The sequence below is a fragment of the Botrytis fragariae genome (assembly GCF_013461495.1).
Source record: "Botrytis fragariae strain BVB16 chromosome Unknown tig00000054, whole genome shotgun sequence".
Lineage (NCBI taxonomy): Eukaryota > Fungi > Ascomycota > Leotiomycetes > Helotiales > Sclerotiniaceae > Botrytis > Botrytis fragariae.
Window position 1 is genome coordinate 1129574 of NW_023500993.1, and position 27916 is coordinate 1157489.

Sequence of the window (27916 nt, forward strand, 5' to 3'; positions counted from 1 at the left end):
GGAGTTTGGAACGCGGAATGGTATCCCTTGGCAAAAGAGAAAAGGGATGCGAGTGAGAGGGAAATCATGAGTTCCGAAAGTCAAGTCTAGCATTTACAACACGACAGAAGCATCAGCGAAGGAGTTTTTATTTTTGTTTTTATTTTGTTTTGTTTTTGAAGTCTTTGTTTTTGATACTAGAGTATTTCCACTCATCTAAAGGAGTTTATGTGTTTGTTTGCGTAAGGGAGATGTCGAGTTTTAGTTGGAACTTTCTTGTGGGAATTTAGAATGGAATTGGGTATCAGTACCTCTTCAATTTTTGTGAGGTGTTTGGTTAAAGAGCGTATTGTATGTATCTTGAATACCCGGTTCTGTACTAAAGTTTGAGGTTTGGAGTATGTTTGTTGTGGAATGTTGGGTAATGGGAATGGAGGATGAGGGGACAGGTAGTGATGGTAGTAGTGGGACATCTAGGTAGTGATGTAATTGATGGAATAAATAACTCTTTGGAGATCTTATCTTTGCTTACTTGGTGATTTCCGTGAGGTTTGAGCTTGAATCATTTTGTATTTATTGCATGTTGAGGACAAGGCAGGCATTCCATTAAATGAGATGGTTAAGAGAATTTATCCTATTTGAATCAGTATTTCGAATGAAACCTTTTACATCTGAAGTAGGAGAAGGAGATAGCATGAATGGATATCTGTATTTGGTAGCATGGTGTACAAGTTTGCTCTAATCCTTACCTATCTGGTTTTGAAGGGAGAGACTGACTAGTGGGCTATAAATGAGTATACTCGTAGTATATATAATACACATACATCAATAGCTTGACCAAGCCAAACAATCTTTTACTCAAGACTCATGTATATTCCAAGTTATCCACCACGCACGTTCTAGTCTACACTCGACGAATGTCACATTGCCTCACGTTGCATCATATCATATCCCCTAACTCATATATAGAAATCATCACAACTCACCTAGGCATAGCACTCTTCGCTTATAAACAAACGACTATCTTCTCGAATAGATACCACTAAGTAGCATATATCAATTTGATGAATGTATGTCTCAAATATCTCTACCTACCTACCTACCTAGGGAGGCCTTGTTAGTAGATACACTGTTAGCTACCTAGGTATGTGTATTCTTCAATACTCGGTACAGTAACTTAAGACTTAGAAGTATGTTCATTCACTTATTCATTTATTTCAAACTAATGTGTCAAATAAGATAGCTTCCAAGCACTCTGTTATTCGTTATGAAATATATACATATATCTAGTCATTTTGTTACTCCTAGGTATCTCTGTGAATTTAGATTTTATATGCTGTGTTGTATTTGAGTACTGAAACTCGCTTTCTTGGGTGAGATGAGGAGGGATAAGATGGGATGGGTTGGGTTGGGCTAGGTTGGGTGTAGAACAGCTAGATAGGCGAAGCGAGATGGGATGAGAGAGGGATTGAGTGAGCAAGAAGGGAAGAATCAATATATTTGAAGAGGGTGTTTGAATATCAAGATTTGGTTTTGGATGGATGTCCAGAAGAGGTGGGTATATCTCAGGTTATGTTGGATGTTTAGGAATAGGAGTCAGATGTTGAAATGAGAAGGAAGTACCTAGTAATTAACAAATAAGTTTTGGGTGTTTTTGGCCACGAGGTAACTAGCACATTATGCGTTAAAGCAAAGAGGAGGTATCTGGCAACATCTGCAGGATCTGTCGAACATCAATAGATACATCTTCACATCTTTCATCTCATGAATACTAGTATATGCTGCTAGAACAGCTTGTATGCATGAAGAAACAATAGTATGATATTCCATGCTATGGACGTTGGACTTCCCAACAAGCTACATTATTAAACGATTCATATACGGCCCGTTCCCCTGAATTAAATATATTAAAAGTACAATATACAAGTATCCCCAGTCATCCCAATTTATCCCTCTTCTTATGCGTCAAAGTAGCGAGCAAAGAGACCCATAAACTCCACGCTGATTCCCATTGTAAAATGATCATATACATTCCATGCCTTCCATTTCGTACAATATGTATCATATCTAACGAATCTTTCCGATTCTCTTTTTGGCAATGTTGATCTTCCCCTTAACTCTATCAGCATCCTCATCCACCCTCTTCAACATCTCATTTTGCAGTTCCAATTCTCCGTGAATCGCCAATCCCATTTCTCGTTGTCTCCTCACAATCTTGCCAAGTTCTTCCACATCCATATCTTGATTCTGCATCAATTCCTTCTGTAATTGTAACACGCCCTCATTATCCAATTCTCTCGTTTTATCTGTTTCAGGAACCGGTGCGCCAAGGACTCGTCCACTAGGTCGCGATACTCCCGGTCCAAATAATGCATTTTTATCCGCCTGTGTCGCTGCCGCACCACCATTTGCTGAACTCGAGCTGGCTTGATTCTTAACCGCCAATGTAACAGCCAATTTTTCCAAGCCCTCCTTTTCCACCTTTACGCTACCCAAAAGATCTCTTCTCCTCCTCAATTCACCTGCGCCGACCCTTGCCTCTCCTCTCCCATTTTTCTCCCCCTCACCCATGACCTTCAAGCCTTCTTCCAAATCCTTAAGCAGTCCTCCAGCCTTAACTAAACACCTCTTCGCGTTCGCGCCCGCCTCATATTGACCCGCCGCCGTATTCGCGCTGTCTCTCCTCCCCAAAAACAATCTCGCATCATGCAACTGCGCCTTCAATTCGCGATGAACATCCAACCACACCTGCGGATCCGCCATAATCTCCGCATTCCCACCCACACCTCTTTGGTTCGCAGCAATAAGTCCCTCTCTCGCACTACTCAAACTCGCGTTTCCACTATTACTAGGCAGGTTTAAAAATTGTCGCCAAACGCTTGTTTCTCTCCATCTTCGATCCGGATTTTCTGCGATGCTGCGGAGATAGGTTTCGAGACCGCGACGACGATCTTCCGTCAATTCAGGAGAGTTAATTGTACTTTTAAACCATGTTTTCCCTGGAAGAGGAGCGGGAGGTGGACTAGAAACTTGGGTACAGAGGGAAGAATGAAGAGTGACAAAATCGGAGTAGCGTTTTTGGACGACGAAGGTTCGAAGAGGAAGACGGAGTGTAATGTTGTAAAGAGTATAGGGTTTTTCATTTGGTGCGCTTGAGAGAATTGTGCTAGGTATCGAGAGTTCGAGAGGCGGTGCCATGATTGATTGATTGATTGATGTGATGTGGTTTGATGCGATGCGATACAGAAGATTGATTGTTGGTTATATTTCCTTTGTAAATGCAAAGAGATGGTGGTCACCGTTTGTTTTGAGGTTGCCTCGTGAGCTTAGTACGGGCTGACCCTGTCCTGTGCAACAAGGATGACGCTTGATGCTTGATAGCGCAAAATGTCACTTGGCGATAAGAGATTAATTGTGATTGTGTGAGCTCATTCTTGTTCTCATGATGGACAATCAAATTGGTATTATACGAAGAAAAAAAACTCTTGTATGGTTTACATCTAATAATTAAACTCTTCTTCAATAACCAGAGAACTCATTTGAGAATCATGTGAGATCTCAATATGCTTCAGAATTGGTCCAACGCATGCAACCTCCCGTAGCCTACGAATGCTACCAACCTGTGAGCGTTTGATATTGTGCCTCGCACACACTCTGCTCGTTCATAATTCGTATCTCATAGCCTTGCTTGCTATAAACTCCCGCAGGTGAAAGAACCAATGAATCTATTTGCAGCTGCAAAAAAATTCAAATCCCATTATAGTAAAAAGAATCTAGAATGTCTCTTCTTGGTCATCAACCTCCGCCTCCGCCGGTATTTCAAATCCATCTTCAGTCGAGTACAAGATAGTTTGAATGTGCTTGATTAAGCCGTCTTCCTGCTTCTCAATCTCTGGGTCCTCTTCGCAAGCTTGTTGAACCAGTAATTCGATATCTCTGAGTTTGCTGAAATAGAAGTCTCGTTCCCGTTCTAGCCCTGCAACTGTTTCCTTCAGAGTGTCGTTCTCTGCTTTCAGTGCTGCTGAAGCTGCACCACCGCCAACGGCTCCAACCTTAGCAACTCTTGCGCCGCTCGTTGTTGGTGTTACTCCTCTGCGAGCTGCACCACTTCCGGCGGATACTCTTGGAGCAGCAGATGGTGCGGCACCGGGTCCCCCTGCAGCACGTCGGCGAGCTACTGCATCATATTCTCCTCCTGGAAAGTATTGATCCCAATATCTCTTGGTCCACTGTAGAAATTCGAGGTTGTCTTGCATCTTGCATTTAATAAGTTGTTCGACATGGATGTTTCGATCGACTTGATGGCGGGTAAAGGTGTCTGGATTGTTGTCAGTGGAGGAAAGTAGATTCAGGGGAGGGTATTCTGACTTTGAAGAACTTTGAAATTTTGTAGATATGCATATTCAGTATTGACATTGAACTTGACTTTTGACATCGGTACATCGAGGAAAATACTGTCAAAGACTTGGCATAACGCAGCACTGTGTTCATGATACATGTAAGTCAATAGTCTTATAGGGGGAGAGAAGATGAAACTCCTTGTGCAAGCCAGAAGCTTACTTACCCGGTGCCACATTGTTCAACTTTTGTGATATTAAGTTGTAGCAGGTTGTTAAGCCATGCCACGAGCTCTTGTCTGTATGTGCCATGTTGTCAGAGACTGAGAATTCTTCTTGTTAATGAGTGCATTTCAACGAACCTTGATTCTCCCATTTTGAAAAGAAGCTCTTGAATAGCAAAGTGAATGAACGAGCGAGTATATTTTGGTGGATAATCAAATAGACGTCAGTTATGCCAGAAGACAGTCGATTGCGCAAAAAAGATAAGATTTTTCTGAAGAAAGTTATCGCGACCAACGAGATTCTTATTATTTAGGTTCCGTTGACACCTCTGTCTGTCGCCTTAGGTAACCAGAAATCTACAACAAACGAGAAACCACACGTGACCGATGCCCGAGAGGGGGGAAGTGTGGATCGGACTTTCCAGAATTATCTTCGAGTTTACCTAGCTGGGCGTAACATGTCTTAAATTCTCATTAATGCAACTCCCATTGTCAGGTTGGCGTTGAATCCCGATTCATCAAAAGGAGAGCACATAGCACGATCCATCTTCTTGCTCATGATTCCCCTGTTGACAAATTTTTCGATAGCACTTGTAAATGTGTTGGTTGTCCATTATTACTCGCTCTCACACTTGTCCAGTTAGTTCATGGTATGCACGGTATATATATACCGACTAAGCCCTTGCTTGTATTGATTAAATACCAGCTGTTACTCTGAGTTCCAAATCGAGATCAAATGAGACTTCATTCGACGAATGCTACGGGACGTGTCACTCGGGCCAATCGGTGTTGTCGAGAAGGTCAAAGAAGTGCACAATTCACAAGCCAGGGTAGATAGCTTTGTCTTCACAATCTTGCAGAATAGCCACCTTTTGTATCTTGGATAATATTTCTGGTAGGTGGTACACTCCAAAATATTGGAATTGTTTTCATCACCTGCACCTAAGCCGGCTCTCCGGATAAAGGCGCTGCATAATTGAATCTAGGCGTCAGGGGAAACCCCGCAAAAGGCAACGGGTCAGTTTGTGACGAAATATTCAAAGCGGAATGGATTAGAAAAGGAAAGAACATCCATCTTACCGACGACTACAGCACAAGCCTCAGCTGGAGATCTTAGTATCGCTGGAACTTTTCTTCCGTTTGTACTTCTCCTCATTCCACGAGAGGAACCATCTCCGTCCCATGTTTCTATAATTTTGGGAGCTTAATGTGATCGTTCATTGAACTTCCTGTTTTGTCCGCAGAAAGCCCATCCCACCCATGCAAAACATGGTTCTTGAATGATAGGGCAGATCTTACAGCATACACGGTCATGGTTGTTACGGACCTCGGAATGCAAGAATCACAAGTTTCTTCCTTTTATCCTCATTGAATGCAGTTACCTGAAGAAGTCGTCTTGGGTGTACATGCATACATGGTTTCTGTCACCTAGTTTTTCTATATCATGGAACCTCCCCACCCACCAGATTGCAAAAGTACCTACTTTCACAGGACTTATCTGTGAAATAATTCTTGATAGGTTGCACCGTCCTTAAAATGGCGCTAGTCAAGCTCATCTTCTTGATTGTCTCCTTGTGGCTGTTGGGGTTTGCGCAGGCTAAGATACCTTCATTCATACACAAGGCTCCGCCCATCCCCCCATCTAGCGACGAAACAATTGTGAAAAGAGACTCAGTTCCTGCAGGATATGTTGCTGCTCCATATTACCCTGCCCCGAAAGGTGGCTGGGCTAGTTCCTGGACGACTGCTTATGCAAAAGCACAAACTGTGGTGGCACAAATGACATTGGCGGAAAAAGTCAATCTCACAACTGGAATTGGAGAATTGATGGGAAGATGTGTGGGAAACACCGGCTCCGCACTAAGATTCGGTATTCCAAGTCTTTGTTTACAGGATTCGGCACTTGGCATAGCTGCGACCGATAACAATACTGCTTTTCCCGCTGGTATTACCACTGGTGCAACATGGAGCAAAGATTTAGCCTATCAAAGAGGTCTTGCGTTAGGCGCAGAAGCACGGGGGAAAGGAGTCAACATTCTCTTAGGTCCTACAGTCGGTGTGTATGATGGGCATTTGTGACAGATGCACCACGAAGACATTCTTCCGGTCCAGCCTCGGCCAATATACAGATTGCTGACCATATTTAGGTCCAATTGGAAGAAAACCACGTGGTGGTCGAAATTGGGAAGGGTTCGGCGCTGGTAAGAGTTTTTGGAAAGTTTAACATCAGATTCAAGACTAAATTCATTGTCATCTAGATCCTGTGCTTCAAGGACTAAGCGCTGCCCAAACGATCAATGGCATGCAGGCGAATGGTGTCATAGCAACCATCAAACACTTTATTGGAAATGAACAAGAAGCATACCGAATGGATATCATCCCTCATGGTTTGATGAAAGCTCTTAGTAGCAATATCGATGATAGGTACGCGTACCCTTGAATATAGACCCTACCGAAACTAATTTGCAGAACTCTTCATGAATTTTACATGTGGCCCTTTGCAGAAGGTATCAAAGCTGGTGTTGGAGCTGTTATGACAAGTTACAATGATGTGAGTGTATATTTTTGACAAATGCATGAAAATTTTATGATGTTTTGAGCTGGACTATCAATTCTGGTATGATACAAACAAGAAGTCATTCAATGATGAACTCGGCACGTTCACTGGATTTTCAGGTACTCCTTTGGCAAAATGTGATTCTTTTGTGTTATCTTCGTAGACCTTTGGCAACCCTTTACTGACCAAGCAGGTTAATGGAAGCGCGGCAAGTCAAAACTCATACCTGATCAACAACTTGCTTAAGGACGAGCTTGGATTCCAAGGCCTGGTAAGACTCCATATCTATGTACCCCCAAACAATTCTAAATATCCATAGGTAATGACAGATTGGCTATCCCAAATTGGCGGTGTGTCATCTGCTCTTGCTGGCCTCGACATGGCTATGCCCGGTGATGGAGGAATCCCTTTCCTTGGCCAAGCATACTGGGCCTATGAACTCTCGACTGCTATTCTGAACGGAACTGTTCCAGTTGATCGATTGAATGATATGGTTACTCGAATTGTTGCAACTTGGTGAGTGTTCCCTCGAGAAAATGTTTCTCCAGAAATTACCTTGCTTGCAAAAGGAGTTGTTTCAAACATCGACGAGTATCTACATCATGGCTAATCAATACATTACACAGGTATCAACTTGGACAGGATAAAAGTTTCCCGCCACCAAATTTCTCAGCAAACACTTTAGACACTACTGGACCATGTTATCCAGCAGCTTTGCTTTCTCCAACATGCACGGTTAATTCACATGTAAATGTACAATCTAACCATGCAGTCGTTTCTCGGAACATCTCGAGAGAAGCAATAACTATGTTGAAAAACGTCAACAACACACTGCCACTCTCAACATCAGCTGCTTTGAAAGTGTTTGGCTCTGATTCTGCAAATAATCCTTCCGGGCCTAATGCTTGCAGTCAGAGAGGTTGCGATACTGGCGTTCTCGGTATGGGATGGGGTTCAGGTAAGTTACGCCTTATTCAACCCTTTTTTTTTGTAAAAAGGTAAACTAAATCAAGCTCATAGGCACTGCCAACTACCCTTACCTTGATGCGCCAATTGACGCGATTAAGCGAAAAGCTTCAAATGTCTATAGCTCAACCAGTGATAGCTTTCCGTCTGGCCTGACTGCCCTACCAGGAGACATCGCCGTCGTATTCATAAACAGTGACTCTGGGGAGAATTCAATAACTGTGGAAGGAAATGATGGAGATCGCTCGTCGTCAGGACTGTACGCATGGCACAACGGCGATGCACTTGTTCAAGCAGCAGCAGCTAAGTATTCCACAGTGGTGGTAGTTGTTCATACAGTAGGACCGATTCTAGTTGAGAATTGGATAAACCTTACTTCAGTCAAAGCCGTACTGTTTGCTCATTTACCAGGTCAAGAAGCTGGAGATTCATTGACGGATATCCTCTTCGGCGCATACTCTCCTAGTGGACATCTTCCCTACTCAATTCCTGTCTCGGAAAGCAACTACCCATCCTCCCTTGGTCTTGTCGGGTTTGCGCTTGGCCAAGTTCAGGATACCTTCTCTGAAGGATTGTATGTTGATTATCGATACCTCAACAAGCACGCAATCAGCCCTCGCTTTCCCTTTGGCTATGGACTTTCCTACACCACATTTTCTCGAACGGCTACTCTCGCAGCCGGAAAAGCACTCACATCGGTTCCTCCGGCCCGAGCTGCTAAAGGCTCAACTCCAGTATATAGTACTGCCATTCCTCCAGCATCTGAAGTTGCCTGGCCTGCAGGGTTTTCCGCTATTGGACGATATCTCTATCCATACCTCGACAATCCTTCAAGTATCACTCCAGGTAACTTTGTCTATCCCACTGGGTACACCAATGTCTCCAAACCCGACCCCCCATCTGGTGGAGATCAAGGTGGAAACCCCGCGCTTTGGGACACAATGTTCACTCTGTCAGTCACAGTGACCAATACCGGTCTCGTGGCCGGTAAATCTGTTGTCCAGCTGTACGTTCAACATCCTTCCGATTCTACCTATGATACTCCCATTATCCAGCTACGTAATTATGCCAAGACGGATACATTGGCACCGGGAGGAAAACAAGTCGTATCGCTTGCCGTTACGAGAAAGGATATCAGTATTTGGGATGTGACGAAACAGAATTGGGTTATTCCAGTTTCTACCACGAAGCCGTTCTTGTTCTGGATAGGAGACAGTTCGGGGAATCTGACGTTAGCTTGTGAGAGTATTAGTGGGGCTTGTAGTGCGGGCAGAACGCCGCCTGTGGTTTAGGGGGCTTTTCGATGTAGAGTTGGGGGCATTACGTGTTAATACTTGATAATGAGGGCTGATTTCGAGATTGATGTATGAAAAAGTGAAGATTCCTAAAATCGACATATTAGTACCAGGGTACGAAGTGCTATCAATAGGAGCGAAGAATTTCGAATATTGTCCATTGGCAAAAACGAAAGTTCATTGAGTCCAATATATGTGACATTAATTCTACAGCGTGCATCAAATTTCTGCAATTTGATGGTTATATCAACTGGAACAATGGTATCGAGTGTATCGGTTGTAGAATGACTTATCAAGGAGCAGATGAACATTGAAGGTTAAAGAGATTGATTGGTCGAAGTATATTAAATACTGAAGTATTATAATTACTTAACATAAGATCATGGTCGGTCGATATTCAAAGTGGCGTCAACCCTCACAAGATTCAAGTTCAGTCAAACTATTATTGCATTCTGGTAGCCTGGTAATATAGCTACCTTATCAATCATTTCTCAGGCCTCGATGAAGACTCTAGCTTACACGACTAGAAACTTTACACCAAGTTCGATGATATGACGGGTCGGAATCATGGTAATGAGTTCTGAGATTCGTAGTTTTCAGATTCTGAATGTGCTTTGACAGCCTTTGGTTCATCGTTCTTATCCTGATGTTTTGGTAAGACGTACTATGTAGACAGCTCCTTCTCTAGCCCCTTTTCCTTCGTATTCCTCGATCTGTTCGTCAGTGGATATCTATGAAAGGTGCAGAGATGCTTTCAACGATGTGCTGCGAGTTCACCTGCACAATGGTATACTGAGCTTTTCTAACATGGAGAACTTTTGTTGTTGGAGGAAAAGGATCATGAATTGGGGCAGGGCTTTGAACGACGATGAATGTGCTAGCGACAATGCATATGTGTAGCTATTATATCCAGATCTTTACCATCCAGGGATTGATCTATTAAATCATTTCCAGTTGCGATCGAAACAGAGAGAATCGAGGATTCAGGAATTGAGAAGAGTCAATTCACACCGCGTCCTCAGCATCGATCTATTCCTGGTATCCCTCACAAATTATTGGTTTTGATATTTTCAGCAAATGGATGACTGCATAGAATTTGGATATTCATGATAGATCTCAGGCCAGTATCATCATGAATGTCTTCTTTCGTAGAGTAGACGAGCCAGTCGGAAGCAACGATTGCAGGATGACTGCGGCATCGTCAAGACTATTGTATCACTCATCAAGCTGCGATCAGTCTGCAAATAGTGGATAAGTTAGTGGGATCTATCGATATGCATGGAAACTTTACTGCGAAATGCGTATCGAAATGCGTATCGAAGTGCAAGCTGCAGCTTCAATTGTTTGTGATCGCGAAAAGCCTGCGCTTCATACAAGTTTGTAACAGATATTGTCAACGGAAATCGAGAAGCCACTGAGTTTGAAGCCAAGACTGCAAATGAAGCAATGGAACAGGAGTTGACGTACTGATCCAGGACGACTCGTCTGAAGCAAAGTCCATGCTTGACCATCAGAGTATCTTTCGATGAGAGGGAATGCAGATGAAGTTTTCACAGATGGGGCAATTTCTAACATTAACATTGTCAGCATAGAAGAGGAATACAGCATTGTATCTGAAATCAACGTTTGAATCGTATCAGAAGAGATGGATCTAGTTGTCTATAGATTCCCAATGAGAAGTGTTCATTTCCAAGCGAATTGTTTTGCGTGGAGCCGGATGTTGCATGGTGAGTTTATCGTCTCCTGTATTTTCATCATCTTTCGGAGCTTTCACTCTCCTAGAACGCCGCGATCAGGTGAAAACAAGAGAATGGGTGGATGGTTTCCCCCTAATTATAGGTCTAATGGTTTCTTTCCAAGTATTCGGTCATCAATGCTTTCCTTGATGGTAAATCTTGAGATGGTTGTGATATTTGCTGGTATTAAAATCCACCTAATAATTATCAAAAGAAAAAATAGCAGTAGAATATGAATTTCAGATAGTAGCCAACAGACATGACTCGCACCTATAGCCTCCAGACTCGAAGAGATCACGCCAGATACAGACAGAGCGGAAGCCGAAATGACCAAGACACAGGACAAATGAAGTTAGATAATTTTCAAGGTCGTGAATGGTTTTTATTCATCACACGTTGAACAGGGTCTTCGAAGAAAACCTTGCAATACGCAGAAAGACGGTGAAGCCGCGGGAGAAATGAATCTATTCCCAATGTCTCAACAGTTGCCAAAATACTGACAGCAATACGTCAGATATCGGATAGCACTTGAGATCTATCCATGAGCTGTTTGACACCCGTTCGCTTCGCCAAAAAATACCGACCAAGTCTATACTCGGTCGTGTTTGAAGAAGAAGCACCAAGTCGGCGCTCAACATCTGGTAGTAAACAAATTGTCGGATGAACAGTCCATGAAGTGTCGTTCCCGAAGTTTCGAAACTGTTACAGAAGATGGCAACGGTTTGGTGCTAATGGCAATACGATGCTTAGGTAATCAAAACATTCGAGGATCGCAATTACATCAAAGTTCTCTCTTCCACTTCACAAAGATCTTCCAGGTTGGTGGTGGAAATATTCTGTCAACGATTGAAGTGAAAAGGGAAAGATCTATCAGTCCCTGTTGCTTATTTGGGCCAGAGAGAACCTTCAACCAAACCTAAAATCAATCCGGCTCACTCAAACTTTACCTCACATAATTCAACTCTCTTTATTCAGAACCAACCGATGATGCACGATATATACAATGTATTCAATGACAGGAGGTACGACCGCTTCTATCCATCCGGATTATGCCCACAGCTACAGCGCGTCATTGGATCATCCCAACAATCACAATCATCCCAAATTACCTGCCAAGACACAGACCTTCTAGATGGGACGTCTGTGGCCACAATGGCATATGCTTTCTCCACAGTTGCTTGTTTCAGCCTCTTGCTTATATTTGGTACCTTTTTTAAGCAAAAAATTCTCCTAGATCGAAAAACTTTAAAGCTTAGACTCAGTTGACATAAGCAGATTCATGCTCTCTAGTGTCTCAAGCAGGATGATTTTCTAGGTAGGTTAACGATGGTTTAATGGTGTGAACTTCTGGATGATTTCCTGAACTCTTCATATACTATCTTTGTTCATTTAAAGAGCGTCAAGGTTACTCTACTTCAATCTCGATGGAAAACAACAGACGCAATACCGATATTGTAGTGGGTGAATGTTTTGCAGATCAACAATTGTTTGAACCTTGAACATGGGTTTTTTTCGCGATGAGTCGTAAGCGCCAAGTCGCCAAGCGGCTAAGGAAGGAAACTACAAGATGGCATCTCGACTTGGCAGTTCGGAATAAATCCTCGAGTCCCATTCTGGCGTCTTGGCTTTGTACCTTGAGTTTCGAGTTTAATTACAAGTGCTTATGGGGTTAATGATGCAGCGTCAACATATCAGTGATATCAGATTGTTCAAGTGTGATCATTTCTAGATCTAAACATAGCCTCGAGAGAATTGAGATTGGACAAACTCACATCGCGGTTTCAAGATCATCGTTTCTCGAATTTGTCCAATCAATTAAAGTTCTCTAGACTCTTCTATCTTTTTAACGCCAATCTATCTGTTGACAGCTATAGGGGACTTACTCCGTGGAGTAGATAGCAAGGCCTCCACAAATGTTTCTTTTTGATTGTTCACAGCCTCCGGTATGACGGGTTTTTGGTTCTCCTTTTCCAAAGCTCAAAGGGGGACGCCGCTGATGAGTATCCGGAGAGGAAGAAGTAATTCAGATATATAAGCTACCAAGATGCCCGTCTGTTATTGCTTCTCATCCTCATCAACATCTTCATCTTTCACTCTTTCCATATCATTCACTATCCAGACAATTCAGTCTTTTACTTCATTCCTTGCTGGTCAAACTTATTTCAATATCTCATTTCAAGTTTTAACCCATTTACTTTTCAACCCAAATCAAAATGCAATTCTCATTCGCTCAATTGGCCATTTTGGCTGCCACAATCAGTGTTGCTAGTGCGGCTCCTATGGATGCTTCCACTGGTCTCGAAGCACGCGATGCGCCAAGACTTCACTTCAGAGAGGTCGTGCACGCTCGCAAGACTTCAGATGATGATGATGATGATGACGAGGATTCTTCAAGGTTAGTGATCAAAAATATTTACAAACGCTCTTTATTACCCCCAATACTGATTTTGAGTGATTGCAGCTCTAAAGAAACCTCCACCGCCAAGTCTTCTAAAGCATCCTCCACCAAGAAATCCTCCAAAGCATCCTCTACATCTAAAGCATCTTCAGCATCCTCCACCGCCAAGTCTTCTGGATCTAAGTCCTCCAGCGCTGCTTCGTCAACAATCACCAGCTCGACATCCTCTGGCAATTCATCCAGCGGTACCACCGGCGATTCTGTCCCCGCATCTTCAGGTACTTCTGCCCTTTCAGCCGTTCAAACTATCGCCGCAGGTGAATCTTTCGATGGTGGAATGGTTATGTACGATCGTGGAGTCAGCTGTACCGGTCAATCCGAAGGTGGTGACAGCGATGCCGTCTTCCAAATCGAAGCTGGTGGATCCCTCTCTAACGTCATCATTGGACCCAACCAAATCGAAGGTGTTCATTGTCAAGGAGCTTGCACCTTAACCAATGTATGGTGGTCTGCTGTCTGCGAAGATGCCTTCACTATCAAGAACCAAGATGCTGGAGACACCACCACAATTTCTGGTGGAGGTGCCTTTGGAGCCGACGATAAGGTTTTACAACACAACGGAGCCGGAACCTTGAAGGTTTCTGATTTCACTGTCGATACCTTTGGAAAATTGTACAGATCATGTGGTAACTGCGACACAATGTACGAGAGACATGTTATCATGGATTCTATCACTGCTACTAGTGGATCTGAGCTTGCTGGTATGTTACTCCAGGGAAAAATAATTTTTCTACTTCCTGTCGCTCGATTCTGTGTGCTAACTAACTATCTCTACAGGTATCAACTACAACTTTGGCGACACTGCAACCTTAACCAACATTGTAGCAAACGCCGTTGATGATATCTGTGTGACATACACTGGTACGGATGATAACAGCGAGGAGCCTTCTGAGTATGGAAGCGGTCCCGATGGTACATACTGTATCTACACTGATAGCGATGTCACCACATCTTAGAGACTTTATCTATGGATAAATACCAGGACTTTGTGATATTGTAAGCCGGTATGGAACTATGAAATTTGAATAGAAAAGGGGATTAGAGCTAGACAACTTGAGGTTTGATTTATCTCCGAGGATTGGTTAAAGGCTGGAACCTGGCGGTGGATGCTTCTTGTATATTATGTTTGCTTGACGCAATACAAATTATCTTTCACTTATCACTTGAATTTGCTTCCATACCTACCCAGTGATGACATTTGACACTTTACATCCTCGCCAAAAAAGCAAGATTGGGAATTTTCAGTATCTCATCTTTGTAAGGGTTATTAGCCCCTTTGTAGAGTTCGATGATTGTGTTTAGATTGATGAAGTATCATCTCGACTCACGGGATAAGGCTCGATTATTTTTCTCCACTTTCTTTAACAATTGATCTTGTAGTTTGATAGTATTCAATTTAGACAGTTTATTAAGCACAGCGTTTAAGCATGCAACCTAAGTTATGAAATCACTTTATTAATCTACTGCTTGCGGACTAATGATGCTAGACCTAACGCGAAATCTTCCAGAGGTACCTATTTCAAGTATGTTTTGCCTCAGTATATACAAGATTAGACGCACCAACCTCATTATTCATCAACCACAGCACTTTTAGTTGCGAGAGTAATTTGTGCCTCAGAGAGTATCCTGTACCAAGTACACAGAAGTTAAACGTAAGGTAGACGTAATCAAGAACTCCAATAGACTTGATATTCTTTGCCGGAAACATGTGGATTCACTCAAAATAGGAGATCGGATCATAGACCATGTATCATGGATCGGGGAGTTGGATACGATTATAGATTCTGCCTGTGGATACCGGATTGAAGGGGACGGCTGCGCAGGAGATACCGAAGTTATAATTGCTTAGCTTAGCTTCTTCCGGTTTCTGATTCTGTTCGGGTTGAAGTTCAGTATCACTTCCCGTTTAGTGAACATATCCACTCGTAGTCTTGATATCCGCTTCGTGTAGTCACCGCCACGGCGACTAATATCATCCCTCTTCCGGGCCGGTTCGTATTGGAGAATTCCTCGGCTTCGATTCAGGGGTTGGCTATTACTAGCCCGCACTCCTACTTGAGCCAGTTATGCTTTCGGACAGTCAGGGGGGTAATAGGTAAGCGTTGAGTCAAGACACCAACCGAGAAATAATATCAAAATAGGAAATATGATGAACGTTTTAAAAGTAGCACGATTCATCTCCTCTACGGGTCTTTGTGAAATCTGATCTATCATTTCAGCCCGATACTGCAGGATATCTCGGGCCGGAGACCGTGTCTAGAACACATGAACGACATGATATCTTTTCTCCCAAAATAAGGTTACATAACGGGTTTTTGTTCCCTGTGTGTTTCGTGGGAATCACACTTCGGAGATCGACTAGTAGCATCTCGAATACCACCCACACTCTTCGCACATGAGTCATGACTGACTGTTTATGGAGTTCATCATCATTAAAAAGCGTCCACAAATCTGACACTACGATGTTTTCGGTCCGTGTCCGTTGAAGTAACGGGTAGCTATCAACGCCTACCTTGTTTCGATTTTCTCCATGCAGATCAGTTCTAGATTTCTTGATTGCGTAGCTCTACATGATCTATCATAATTTCTCAGCCTGGCTTATTTTTCTTTAGCAGTTTTCAGCATGTGAATCCAGGCTTTAAAAGGAGTTCTAACTTGGAACAGAACTCTTGTTGCTCGATATGGATATCTCAGTAGGGGTTAGCCAATATTTCTTAGAATTCTCTCGTAGATGCAGCTCACATGATTGAATTTTCATGCGAGTCATCATTTAGATCACATCGAATCCTTTCCTCCCTTCCTTACCGCATTCGATGCAACACGATTCATGTATCTCAACTCAACCGTCTCCCATCAAACGTCTCAACCCATCAACAAAATATCAAGAAGAGGGGTAACCTAAAACTCACATGACCGAAACTTCATGCGGGTCATCTCCAAGGTCTCGAATACCGTATCTGTAAACGATTGCATTGTCCTTCTCGAGAATCTGCATCGAAATCAAGAAATCGCGCAAATTCTCTATTTTTGCATACGCATAGCTGATCTGACGATCACTCGGCCAATCGATGGCAGAGTTGAGGAGAAAATGAGACTCACATGACTGAAAACTCATGCGGGTCATAGACGTTTGGTCACAATCAGTATGCACAAATATCTCGATGCACTAATGACTAACTGGAGAGGGATGTGTGCGGGAGGATTGGAGGTGTGTGGATGAGAAGGACCGAGAATGGGAGTTGTCTCGCTTGTCTTGATTGAGTACGATTCATGAAAAGTTATTTACTGGAGTGTGGTATTCGATTTTAGGTTTTTCTTTTTTTAAGTCTCTGGAGGGTGCGTTATGCTTGATTGGGTAGGAATCATTGGAGCTTGGCTAATAGACTGGGCGCTTATAATGTTTGATTAGATTGCGAGGTTACGGAATGATGTGGCACGATTTCAAGATGGGTTTCTTCAATGGTCATTTTCTGGGTGACTGTGGCTTTTTTTCGCTGCTCTAATAGACGTTTCGGGGGATGCAATAGAATGTATGGGTTTGTTCTGGTAGGGTAGGTGGAGACACAGAATATCACATCATTTCATCCCATGATATCCGACAGATTACTTCGTATTGACACCTAACGAAGTTAGTACACCCGCGCTTACAATCCAATGTGAGTAGGATGATCAGCTGTGCCGCAAAGTGAGAGCTCAAAAATGAAAATGAGGACCTGAGTCGTCGGCAAAAGCGCTTGTCCACGGATAGGGCGACGTAAATATTATATACTAAATCAATCAATCAATGCTGTTTCTCCAGGTATTACAGCTTCACTACGCCGTACCTCTGCATCTCTTGGGATTATGACAGATGTCAGAAATGAAATTCGGGGAGCACGACAGGCAGGTAGTAAACAATGCTAGCACGGAGACATGGAACGAATTTTACAATTTGCGAGTGGGAGTACAAAAAGCTCCTTTTACCTGCATACAACATACCACATACCACATACCGCATAATAAAACTTCAGCGCCGTAATATGAAGATCTCTATATACATTGTCGACAAGGTATGGGTTCTAGACGCACAGATACGGAAGAGGGGACCCCATATCAATATACAACAACGTACCTGCCGATATCGTCTTACTGTAATCTAACGATACCACGGCTCCCGCCAAATTTTTTACTTTTCAGCCCACTAGCCCTCGGATTCGGATTTCCTAAATGAGTAGTAAAATCGCTCGTTTATGTGGCTGGGATTGGCGGCGAGAGCGGGTATTGGTTTGGGCATCGCTTCAATGTTCGTAATGCTGACCAATCGGGGTATAGCCCTGTTTCATTACGGATCCAGATGCATTGGGGAGAATCCTTTCGGTTGAAGGCCGGCTGGATGGGAGAAGGATTTGATAGTGGCTGACATTGTTTTGTTCGTGTGAAGAGTTTTTGAGTTCGCGAGTGACATGCTACATTCATGTGATACTGAAGTCACCTCACCTCAACAGAGCAAAAGATCACAAGCCAGGAAAGGATTGAATAGATTTCCATGATTTTCATTTTATTTGTATTTTCAGTCTTTTTCTCGGTATCAGGTTCAAGTCCAAGATTACCTACACACAGTATTGTTCCTTCTCTTTCCATACTTAGTAATCCATGTACTAGCCATGTAACCACCGTTCTCCCATAATCCACATAGCCAGTATGATAGATTCCATTCCCTTTGTTCCCTTGCCCTGTGCCGAAAAAAAAGAAACCTGCATCGATACCTCCATCTCACTCTGTCCGCAGGACGAGAGAGAATTCTCAGCTTTCTTCCAAACACTACCTTCAAATTGCTATACATCAAGTATAACAGCATGGGATAGTATTTGAGAGATGTAGTGATGATCTACCATTTGCCCTTCACTCCCTCTTCTACAGAACATCCAAACCCTTAAACAAATCCACCCAAATAACAAGCTCACCCCCAACATGTAAGATTCAATCGCCCGGCTTGCAGGTATTGATCGATCCGCATTCGAGATGGTGAGCCGATATCGAGAGTATTTCTGAAAGGATTCGTCTCTTCTGATAGAATGACTTGATCCAGGCTGTTCGCTTCCAATGCCAACCTCGACTAGCGAGAGTTGAAGTGGTTGCAGTTTGATGATTTCATCTAAACAATTTGTCCGCTGATTGCTGTCCGCGTAGAGGAAGGCTAGTATCTCGTCCATTGGTTGTGTCGATCTGCGCAGCAGATGGTCTTTTTGTGTTCCCAATTTCTATTTTCGTGAATCCATAAATCATACGCCTTGATCTTTGTCCAAGCAAAATTCATAAGCATCCATGATTCATAAATTCGTAAACAGAAACAAAAAGGAAATGGACGTAGAAAAAGCCGGTTTCCTTCCCCCAAAACAAACGTAAGATAATATCTCAAACGGTAAAAAAAAAAAGACAAAAATCAATGTATCCAGACGCGCCCGTGAAGCCCTGCATTGCTGCGTTATCCTTTTAATAAGGTATTCTCTTTATGATATGAAAATCTTGGAACCATGCCACTAAATGCTTCAAAATAACCCGCCTTTAGGTCCTGCCATATGCGATGAAAAGGAAAATTGTTTGAACCGGTCTTGCGGTTGTGTAGTGTCGTGTAAAAGCAAATCCGAACTCGCTGCGCTAAAATAAAATAAAATGAAAAAAATCAAAAAGATAGAAAAAAATGGTATCCTATTATGTATCTGTAATGAAAGGAGATTGTTGTTCTTGCTGATTATTAAGTATGATTTGTTCCCAGGATATCTTTTGTTCGCTCGATCGCAGATGAGGATGATAATGAAGATGTAAAAACGCCGTAAGTGCCCTCAGAGGTATCAAATGCCGCTAAAGAAGTTTGCCGATGCCATGTATGTAGTGTTTGTTGTCGTGTACAGAGGCTTGGAGCCATGGTATTATGTGTGATACTGTCGCCTGCCCTAAACCCCGGAGCGGGTAGTAGGGGGGTTGTTTAACGATCCAGGCCTTGGTTGTCACATCGTTGTAGCGTACTCCTGATATCGGTCCCATCCACCTCCGAAGCCACCAAATCCACCATATCCCATACCAATACCGCAATGCTGTTGTGCTAACATGCTTGGTAGAGGAAGTGCTGGAATCGGCGCACTAACTTGTGGTGCGCTGTAGAAGAGTCCGGCGGTGGTGAATGGTTGGCTATAAGATGGTGTAGGGGAAGGCAGTTGAATCTCATTCAAACCCATACTTGCCCATAAAGATTGAGTGTCGGCTGCAGAGGACATGGAGGATGTCGTACTTGGACTTGAAGGAACCATCCTCCATGGGTCAACAGGGGCTGCGGTTGTTACTGGTATCGTGGGTTGCGACCACCAATTCATGCCAGCTGGGGAGCTAGGCAATAATGTAGCAGGTCTAACCACATCGACGACCCTTGGTGGTGGGGGAAGTAGAGGAAGGAAAAGGCCCATGATATTGTTCTTGACTTCATCACTTTTACCGCATAACAATTCACCAGCGCCATCTTCTTCCAGTCCCTCTAATGCAGAGACATGAGTTCGGTAGACGAACTTGTTAATAGCTTGAATGAAGTCTTCGTGCATCTTCTTCACTTGTTGATCCTTCTCTGACCAGTTGTAGGTATTCGCTGCAATATCTAGGCAATGAACATCCTTGTGAAACTCGATAAGTGATTCTATCGTATCTGGAGTAAGTTTGTAGGCAACCTCATTTCTTAATACCATATCCACATGAACAACATAAGCTTCAATGTGAATGAGTTGATAGTTGAACATGGCCTCAACTAATGGGTTTGAGTCTTCGCGTCTTTGTTCCGGGGCTTTCGATAACATCAAAGATCCAAGAGTCCATATAGCTGTTGACGAAGATAGTGTTTCCGTTAAGCATCTTTGGTGCTGGGGTACACTGTTTAGAGGACGCTTTATACGATTTATACGCTTTAAGGTTTGTGTTAACCATGGCTCAACCTTTGAACTTAACACAACATTGACGGATGAAGCTCTTGGAGCAAATGCAGCTGCCGAAGCAGGTAGTAATTGAGGAGGCATTGGAGTAAAGTTTGACGCAAAGTATGGGAGACGGGATATGGAGTGATGATACGGATAGATATTCGAGGACAATAGGTCAGGGATATGTAGAGATGCGAGAGCCTGACGTGACGAAGATATGGGAAATGGAAAATCAGCGTGTTGAAATGAAATGAAGATAAATATTTTGGCGGTCCCGAGACAAGGGATCTAGTTTGCGCGCCTTGAATAAATATCGAAAAAGGTACGGACGAATGAGGTCGTGAAGAAGGAAGGGTAAGAAAAAAGAGTTGAAGGGTATGGTGGGGTTGTTATAAGAGGTCAACGATCAGCTACTAGTCAAGCGGCGGGATCGTCTCGTAGGGATGAAGGGGTGAAGTAGGTTGGTAGTCAGGGTGAGGTATGATGAATAGATGGGAAAATCTTGAATTCCCTTAGTGGTAGTGCCCGTAAGGTTTAACTATAGACGTAGCCACTTTCTATCCGAAGGCTTGATCCAGTTTGGATAAGATGTGGTGTGGTAAAAGAGGCTAGGAGTAGATACTAGAAGTGGTCAAGTGTAGCAGTCTAGCAGAGGAGGGAGGGTGAGAGTAGTCTTGTATATTGTAGATTACACCAATGCCACCTCCATCCCCCGTCTCCACTCACATCACATCTTGAAAAAAAGTTCCGATGAAATACCTCATTCGTTGAATTTCGTCCGCAACGATCGAAAGATTACGGGTCGGTGGAAACAAAAGATACTCGAAAGGGGGGGGTGCTAACAATAGTGGCAGTAATGCAGCGAATGCAGCAGATGCAGCAGACAGACAGACAGATGCAGCAAAAAGCAGTAAAGCAGTGAAGCAGTAGCTGGGGGCAGTGCTGCATTAGAGCATTAGACCTGCATACCACTGAATAGGGTCCCTGGTATTTTTATTTTGTGAGCAAAGAAAACGAAGAACAGCTAATGGCCACCTGCACAGTGCACAGTGCACGCTGCACCGTAATGAAGCCCTGTCCTGTTAAGCCCAAGCCCTGGACATTTTGCCAATAAAAAGTGATCAAAAGATGACTGATAATGAGTTTTCCACTTATCCACTTTCAGTCACCATTGCAGCTGAAAGTTTAATGTACTCCGTAAAAATCTTGCATTTTTTTCTCAGAGAACTTCCCGGTATCGTGGAGCAGATTCTATTTGGTCACTAATGCCCATTGACCATCTCATATTCTCCTGTAGCTCTACGATGTACATCTACCACCTCTGCCTATGCCTACCTTGGTCGTGGTAGAGGAATATCATACATGCACGGCCGTACCACAGCCCACGAAGCTCCGGAGAAAGGCGACGAAAATACGATGTGATGAATTAGTATCATCATCTTGATTCCGCCGAGGGTGTAACAATGCAATACATTGGAATGGAAATAATCGGTAATCAGAAGAAGAGATATGTCCTTGAAGATCCCATCGTATTTGTGTGTATTTAGTCTCCGTAGTCCCGTTTTGGATGCCGCTCTCCAAAGTCAAATTTTGATTGCATTTTGATCGCAATCGATAGAGTTTCTGACATATGAAAAATATATCGTCTCATGGTATATGGCATACTAGCTGACTAGGTAATTGACATTGACATTGACCATGGCACAGAAAAGTATAATCAACCATGAGATGATGGGAACCGTGGGAACTATACTTCATCGGGTAAGATCCAGTGATCTCAGTCATCCATCAGTCATCATAGATAATTACTGATTGCTGGGCTGGTGAACTCCGTACCAATGACTTCGATGATGAGAAAAGAAAAGTCAATTCACGGAGATTGCAACGATGATACCTTCCCCAAACCTTCCCAAACCTTCCCAATAGCCATCTCTTTAATTTCATCTTGCCCTAAAAACGAATATGGCTATTGTTTTGTGTTATGATGCGTCAAGGGGAGTAAAACTAATCTCGAAGGGCTTGAGATCTCTCTCCCACTGCATCATAACTGTGGGCGGATGAATTGGGCTTTCTCTCGGCTCTTACTCACCGGACTTCTCAATTCTCAATGCTACCTTACCACTTTGATCGTTATGATACTCCTCTTTTGCGACTACACCCAGATACTACCTACTTAAGTTAATCGGCCCATGTTGCAATATGCAGTCGGCCTTATTTTTCCTAGATTTAACCATATCGCCAATATCATCTGGCCTCAACTTCGGCCGGCGATGAAAAGATGACTTGCATCAAGCCCAAACCTGCACCTCCACACAGTACAGCACAGCACAATGCATACGCATATTCAGCGCATACAGAAAGGCAGAAAATTGATAATGGTGAGGTTGCGTCAACAATGTGAAACATCATACAGGTTTTCACAGTGATTCTGTTCAAGACAAAGTTTGTTCTAATCTCATACATCTCCATAATCTACAGAGGTATTGGAGATTAAGAGACCTCTCTGAAGCCTCACGACGACTATGGATCTTCCAGTCTGAGACTGGAGGCACGAAGGGCCGGATATTGGACCTATTTCATCGATAATCTACCCAGTTATACACCAAAATTGGAATCTCCTGCATGAATGGATTTCGAAGTTCCAGAACTCTCCTGAGTCTTGACATGTTTTCCTCTTCGTGCGAGCCATGGCCATGTACAAAGTCAAACAAATTAAGCAGCGAGCGACACCACTCTTCCGGGGTACGACGGACGAAACATTTCTTAGAGGTGGACTGTGGATGGTAAAAACTCTGACATTTTTCTACTAGACTGAGTCGTCGTCGATGAATCTGAGCCTGTAGATGGCATTTATCACAAAAGCCCATCCCAGTTGCTCAAAGTAGCGTCGCTGTCAAAAGCTCGTTTCTGGGCTCTGATTCGCACAAACCAACTTTCGAGCCGGTGCAATCCTGCCAACCAAAATCGTGTAAACTTGCCGTTCCACCAGTCATGCACTTACAACGATATCGCTCTCGGGGAAGTAATAATAAATCAAAGTATTCGTTGAAGGTCATCATTCCTCCACGCACAGGTATAGGGAGCACATCATGGTGGAGGTGTAGATATGCATAGGAACAGGTTCCTGCGATGCAAATTCAGGGTCTATACTGGCAATGACCCTCACAGCATGAACCTCTAGAGAAGCACAGTCATTGAGCAAATCTCGGTGTACGCGTTTTAAGCTATACGATAGGATGTAACGAAGTGTGGCGACGTTACAATGGAACAGTCTGCATTTTTTTCCACATGCTTTTTCCGAACATTTGGGCTGGTATTTCTATAATTAGACATCATACTTGGTAGGTAGGTAGGCAAAAGGGTAAATAGACTGCCGAATTGGTAATAAAATCTGTTTACAGCTTATTTTTTATTAAAAATGATTTATGATGTATAAAAAAGATGGGTTTGCACCGCCACGAGAGCTGTTTAACTGTCTCCCCTCCTTCTCGCTGCTTTTGAGTGATAGTCAACGGGCATGCCCGAGCAGGGCTATCTAGCATCTACCTATATTACTTAGCCATTATAAACTAAAGTTTGCCTAACTCTTGCGGGCTTAGGGCCTTGCATCCGGCATTAATGAACTTGCCGTCGTGGGTAGGCACGACTCAGAGATATCCCAGAACTTGCACTACGGTACAATCTCAACCGTCTCGACACCGTACACCAATTGATTCATGAATCATCGAGCCTTGGATCCATCACAAGCCGACTAGGTATACATCATCGATCAATAGGTAGGTAACGCCGTAACGCTATCAATACTAATTCACGAGATCAAATGTCAAAATCCTCCATTCTCGTGACTTCAATTCGATTTCACCATCGGAAGATATCTCGATGGCGGAGAATCTATGGAGGACATGATCACAAGGACACAAACTTTGCTGAAACCCTTCCCGCAATTGAGTACTGTATCTTACGGTGAGCAATATTCCCAGTTTTCCAACCTATTACATGCATTCATCATCTGTCCTTGGCCGCATCGAAGCGCTTTTAAAGAGGTCAATGTCTACCTTGATGCCCGAGAGAGCTCACGATACGTAACAAGGAATAGCATCAGGTAAGGGTAACATCAACAGGTGACTCTACATGCGCGCTTAGATACTTGTACTTTATGGTATGGGAAAGAGGGTACAAACGCAGTGTGACGCATGACATCGGCTTTCCATTTTCTGGTATTCGGAAAAGCACGTTGCGGATTCGTCCAGAAGATATTTTATTCGGATCGCCGTTGCCATTTGGCGCCGTGCCCTGTTCTTTTTTTCTCTCGCCACGCTTTATCCACATGAGATCTCTCATATCATCCGAGGTTTTGAATATCTAGAACTGCCGTTTCCACACAAATCGCACGTAGGGCATCTGTTTGTTTGGGATTTCATGGCATAAATGTGACGGCCCCGGTTGTTAGCCTCATCAATAGATATCCATCAGAAATCCCTGGCCGTATCAGGCTTCTAAATATGTTTCTAAATGTAACACAGCCATATTGATGACCACAATGTCGATGCGATTATCAGATCAAGAATCAAGATCCCAAATGCACTCAGTATCTTAGTCAGTAGATCACTACGAATATGCCCCCGATAGACCCCGATAGACCAAAAATGCCTGTACGAGGAGAGGTATGAGTTTAACGCGATCAACGTGGCATAAGTAGGTATCCTGGATCAGCTGAACACAAGGCGGAATATCTGCAATGTTTCTCTATTTCCTAGACAGACATTGCCAGCGAGAGGGGCGAACATTTTAGTTGAGGGCAATGCGCATAAAGCCGTTCGTAATCGCGAGTCGGGAACAGACAATTTTCATCACGGACGACAGGTTGAACGATGCTCGACATAAGCCGTTGTGGCAGTGCAACACCACGTCAATACTTTTGGTTTGTCGTTCTCGAATCATTCTCGAAAATAATAAATTGTTAATAAATTGTTTATCAATTTTTCATTACCGGTAATTAAGTATGCTTGCCTCGGGTTTTTTGTATGGATAGGTATCATTGCTTGATGAATATCGCCACGATAGTTGTTGAGGTTGACGACGCTTCAAAGGATGGTACCGTATCTTGATATCTGGGTATGCACTTGTCATACTGTGTTGTACCTCGTATTGGCTAAGTGTGGGGAGGGATTTATCTTCCTTCGCAAGTTTGCGAATTTGATCCTACAATACGCCTCCCAACAATATTGACGACGACGTCCCCAGTTCCAAGACCCGAGTAACGATATGTGCATATCTAATTGTTTGCCCAAATAGTCACGAGATGAAATGTTCAAGTGATCATTTCGTGACCCAAACTTCAGCTGAAACCCTTGCTGCAGCCAGCCTTCAGCGTCTCGTGCTTGATTTCTCAATGTGGAATCGGTATGTCAGCTTCGCCATCGGTTGAAAGCGGGGTTACATTATTTTTATCTTTATCTTTTTGGTAATGCTACTTTGATAAGAAATCCTTGGATGCTTGGGTAGCCTTATTCTTCTTCTTCAGTCCGTCTTGCTCTTTTGAACCAATAATATTGATTCTTTTATCTGCGTGGAACGGTGAATGGAGATGCAGTGGGTACGAAACATGTGCGCAAATTACCACCCCTCATTCGTGAATAACTTACCTTTTTGTTCGTGAGCACCTTCCATGATCAGACTCAAATCATCCCAGTATCAATATCATATGCGGAACAAGGGCATTCATCTCATCTCATCTTATCATACCAAGTATCATCCAATCAGCCACTAGAATTTTTTACAATAGTGTGGTGATACAAAGGCCATCAGCGATCATGGAACGCGTCCGTAGACTCTCCGGAGCCTTCCTCAATGCCGTCGGCAATGTCTTCTCCGAAGCTCACCCCTTCACCGATGTCTCTCTCACTCCCGCTCAAGCCGATGCTCTCATCAAATATCAACGACGTCTTCCGTATCCCATGTATCTCGGCGAGCGAGCTTTTATGGTAACCGACATTGTCGATATGGAAAGTTCCAGTGTGAAGATCCAGAAAGCTCTTATCAAACACGGCATCATATTAGAAGCACCTACTGCTCTTGAACCTGGGATGTTGGCCCCGAGACATAGCATGGAAGATGAGCCTCCGGTCAAAACGGCCGCGATTACCAAGAACTTCCCACATCAGCTTGCTTCTACCAGCCTTTCGATCAGTGGTCAGAAATTGGTCGTTGCACTCTTGTGTTTTTGGTTTGAGGAATGGAAGAGGTATTGTCGATTAGAACGGGAAGAAAAAGATCTCAAAGAACAGATTGAGGTTGCGAGACGCGTAGATAATACACGCGCGATAGGTTTCTTTTCTTTGGAGTTAGATAAAATATCGAGGAAGAAGAGAATGCTATGGAGTGAGAGAGAGGAAAATAGGGAAGTGGTAGGAAGCTCAAGTAATGTGGCTGGGCCTAGTGAAACGAGAGCTCGTGGGGAGGGGCTCGCTGGAAATGCAAGTGAAGATCAGTTGCCGAGTTATGGGGATTCGACGACGCATGGTGTTACAATTCAGCTTGCTACTGGAGGAGCGGCGAGATGCTTGAGTAGTGGTGGATTGGATGAATTACCTAGTTATGGTGATTTGACCACGGAAAGGGGCACTATTAGCAATGATGGTGTCGAGGAGGCTTCTAGCAGTAATGCAGTGGGTGACTCGCCAAATACCGATGTCGCTAATCAGACATCCAAAGATCCGAGTTCATGAAGATGAAGATTAAGGAGTCGTCTTGAGATGGAGTTAGATGCAAGCCAGAGTTGACATGCTTGATTATGATTTATATTTGTACGCGCCTGGAAGGCATCACTTTAGCATCGGAGTCGGAAGAAACATTGTTCATTGATAGAGTGGGAATAGGGGGATAGAGTTAAGACTACAATGGGAGTCGGAACGGACAGGTTTTAGCGAGTGAGTGTAGGAATCTTGGAGTGTATGTTGCGGATAGGTTTTTGTTTCTCGTGGTTTTATTGAACCTTTGTTTTGTGAACTTGCAGATTACTTCTTCTTCTTCTTCTTCTTCTTCTTCTTCTTGTGTAGTTTTAATTCTAATTATTCACCGTTGAAAAAACACGAAAGGATACGCATGCTTACTTGAGCGTGGGTGATATATATACATCGAGCTAAAGAGTGCATATCCAGTATTGATAATCTTAACAAGATGTAATCTAATATCAGACTGTCTTTTCATCGAATGATTAAAATCTCTCCTTCGTTTTACTTCATTGTACATATGCATACGAAATGTCAATCAATGCGACATCTCATATCCATGAATCCACGAAGATGCCGCAGTATCATCAAGATTAATCATTCAATAGTAAATCCTCAGCTTACAGATATCAGTATAAACAACAACCAATAAACATACCCAATGCCTAATAGTACCTATCAACAAACCTCTTGAT

The 27916-nt window shown here is 43.2% G+C and overlaps 8 protein-coding genes across 8 annotated transcripts; 5 read left to right on the forward strand and 3 right to left on the reverse strand.

Annotated features, from left to right (window-relative positions):
• Positions 1-2046: 2046 nt before the first annotated feature.
• Positions 2047-3177, reverse strand: Bfra_005119 (putative snare complex subunit protein; the record flags this gene model as incomplete). Its single annotated transcript, XM_037335506.1, has 1 exon — positions 2047-3177. The coding sequence occupies one exon, from the start codon at positions 3175-3177 to the stop codon at positions 2047-2049; it is 1131 nt and encodes a 376-aa protein (XP_037192601.1).
• Positions 3178-3752: 575 nt separating this feature from the next.
• Positions 3753-4692, reverse strand: Bfra_005120 (putative microtubule associated protein eb1 protein; the record flags this gene model as incomplete). The annotated part of the gene is made up of 4 exons (XM_037335507.1): positions 3753-4297; positions 4348-4460; positions 4544-4615; positions 4679-4692. The coding sequence occupies 4 exons, from the start codon at positions 4690-4692 to the stop codon at positions 3753-3755; spliced, it is 744 nt and encodes a 247-aa protein (XP_037192602.1).
• Positions 4693-6076: 1384 nt separating this feature from the next.
• On the forward strand, positions 6077-9355 carry Bfra_005121 (putative beta glucosidase protein; the record flags this gene model as incomplete). The annotated part of the gene is made up of 8 exons (XM_037335508.1): positions 6077-6596; positions 6688-6741; positions 6799-6964; positions 7010-7091; positions 7291-7368; positions 7417-7613; positions 7724-8055; positions 8118-9355. The coding sequence occupies 8 exons, from the start codon at positions 6077-6079 to the stop codon at positions 9353-9355; spliced, it is 2667 nt and encodes an 888-aa protein (XP_037192603.1).
• A 3952-nt stretch (positions 9356-13307) lies between these two features.
• Positions 13308-14508, forward strand: Bfra_005122 (putative pectate lyase protein; the record flags this gene model as incomplete). The annotated part of the gene is made up of 3 exons (XM_037335509.1): positions 13308-13489; positions 13556-14253; positions 14330-14508. The coding sequence occupies 3 exons, from the start codon at positions 13308-13310 to the stop codon at positions 14506-14508; spliced, it is 1059 nt and encodes a 352-aa protein (XP_037192604.1).
• Positions 14509-19286: 4778 nt separating this feature from the next.
• On the reverse strand, positions 19287-20589 carry Bfra_005123 (uncharacterized protein; the record flags this gene model as incomplete). The annotated part of the gene is made up of 2 exons (XM_037335510.1): positions 19287-19485; positions 19559-20589. 2 exons carry the CDS (start codon positions 20587-20589, stop codon positions 19287-19289), a joined length of 1230 nt encoding a protein of 409 aa, XP_037192605.1.
• Positions 20590-21179: 590 nt separating this feature from the next.
• Positions 21180-21420, forward strand: Bfra_005124 (uncharacterized protein; the record flags this gene model as incomplete). Its single annotated transcript, XM_037335511.1, has 2 exons — positions 21180-21291; positions 21353-21420. Coding segments are annotated over 2 exons (180 nt in total), but the record flags the coding sequence as incomplete, so codon positions are not given.
• A 198-nt stretch (positions 21421-21618) lies between these two features.
• Positions 21619-21912, forward strand: Bfra_005125 (uncharacterized protein; the record flags this gene model as incomplete). Its single annotated transcript, XM_037335512.1, has 2 exons — positions 21619-21748; positions 21788-21912. 2 exons carry the CDS (start codon positions 21619-21621, stop codon positions 21910-21912), a joined length of 255 nt encoding a protein of 84 aa, XP_037192607.1.
• A 4391-nt stretch (positions 21913-26303) lies between these two features.
• Bfra_005126 (uncharacterized protein) lies at positions 26304-27218 on the forward strand (the record flags this gene model as incomplete). The annotated part of the gene is made up of 1 exon (XM_037335513.1): positions 26304-27218. The coding sequence occupies one exon, from the start codon at positions 26304-26306 to the stop codon at positions 27216-27218; it is 915 nt and encodes a 304-aa protein (XP_037192608.1).
• Positions 27219-27916: the final 698 nt, after the last annotated feature.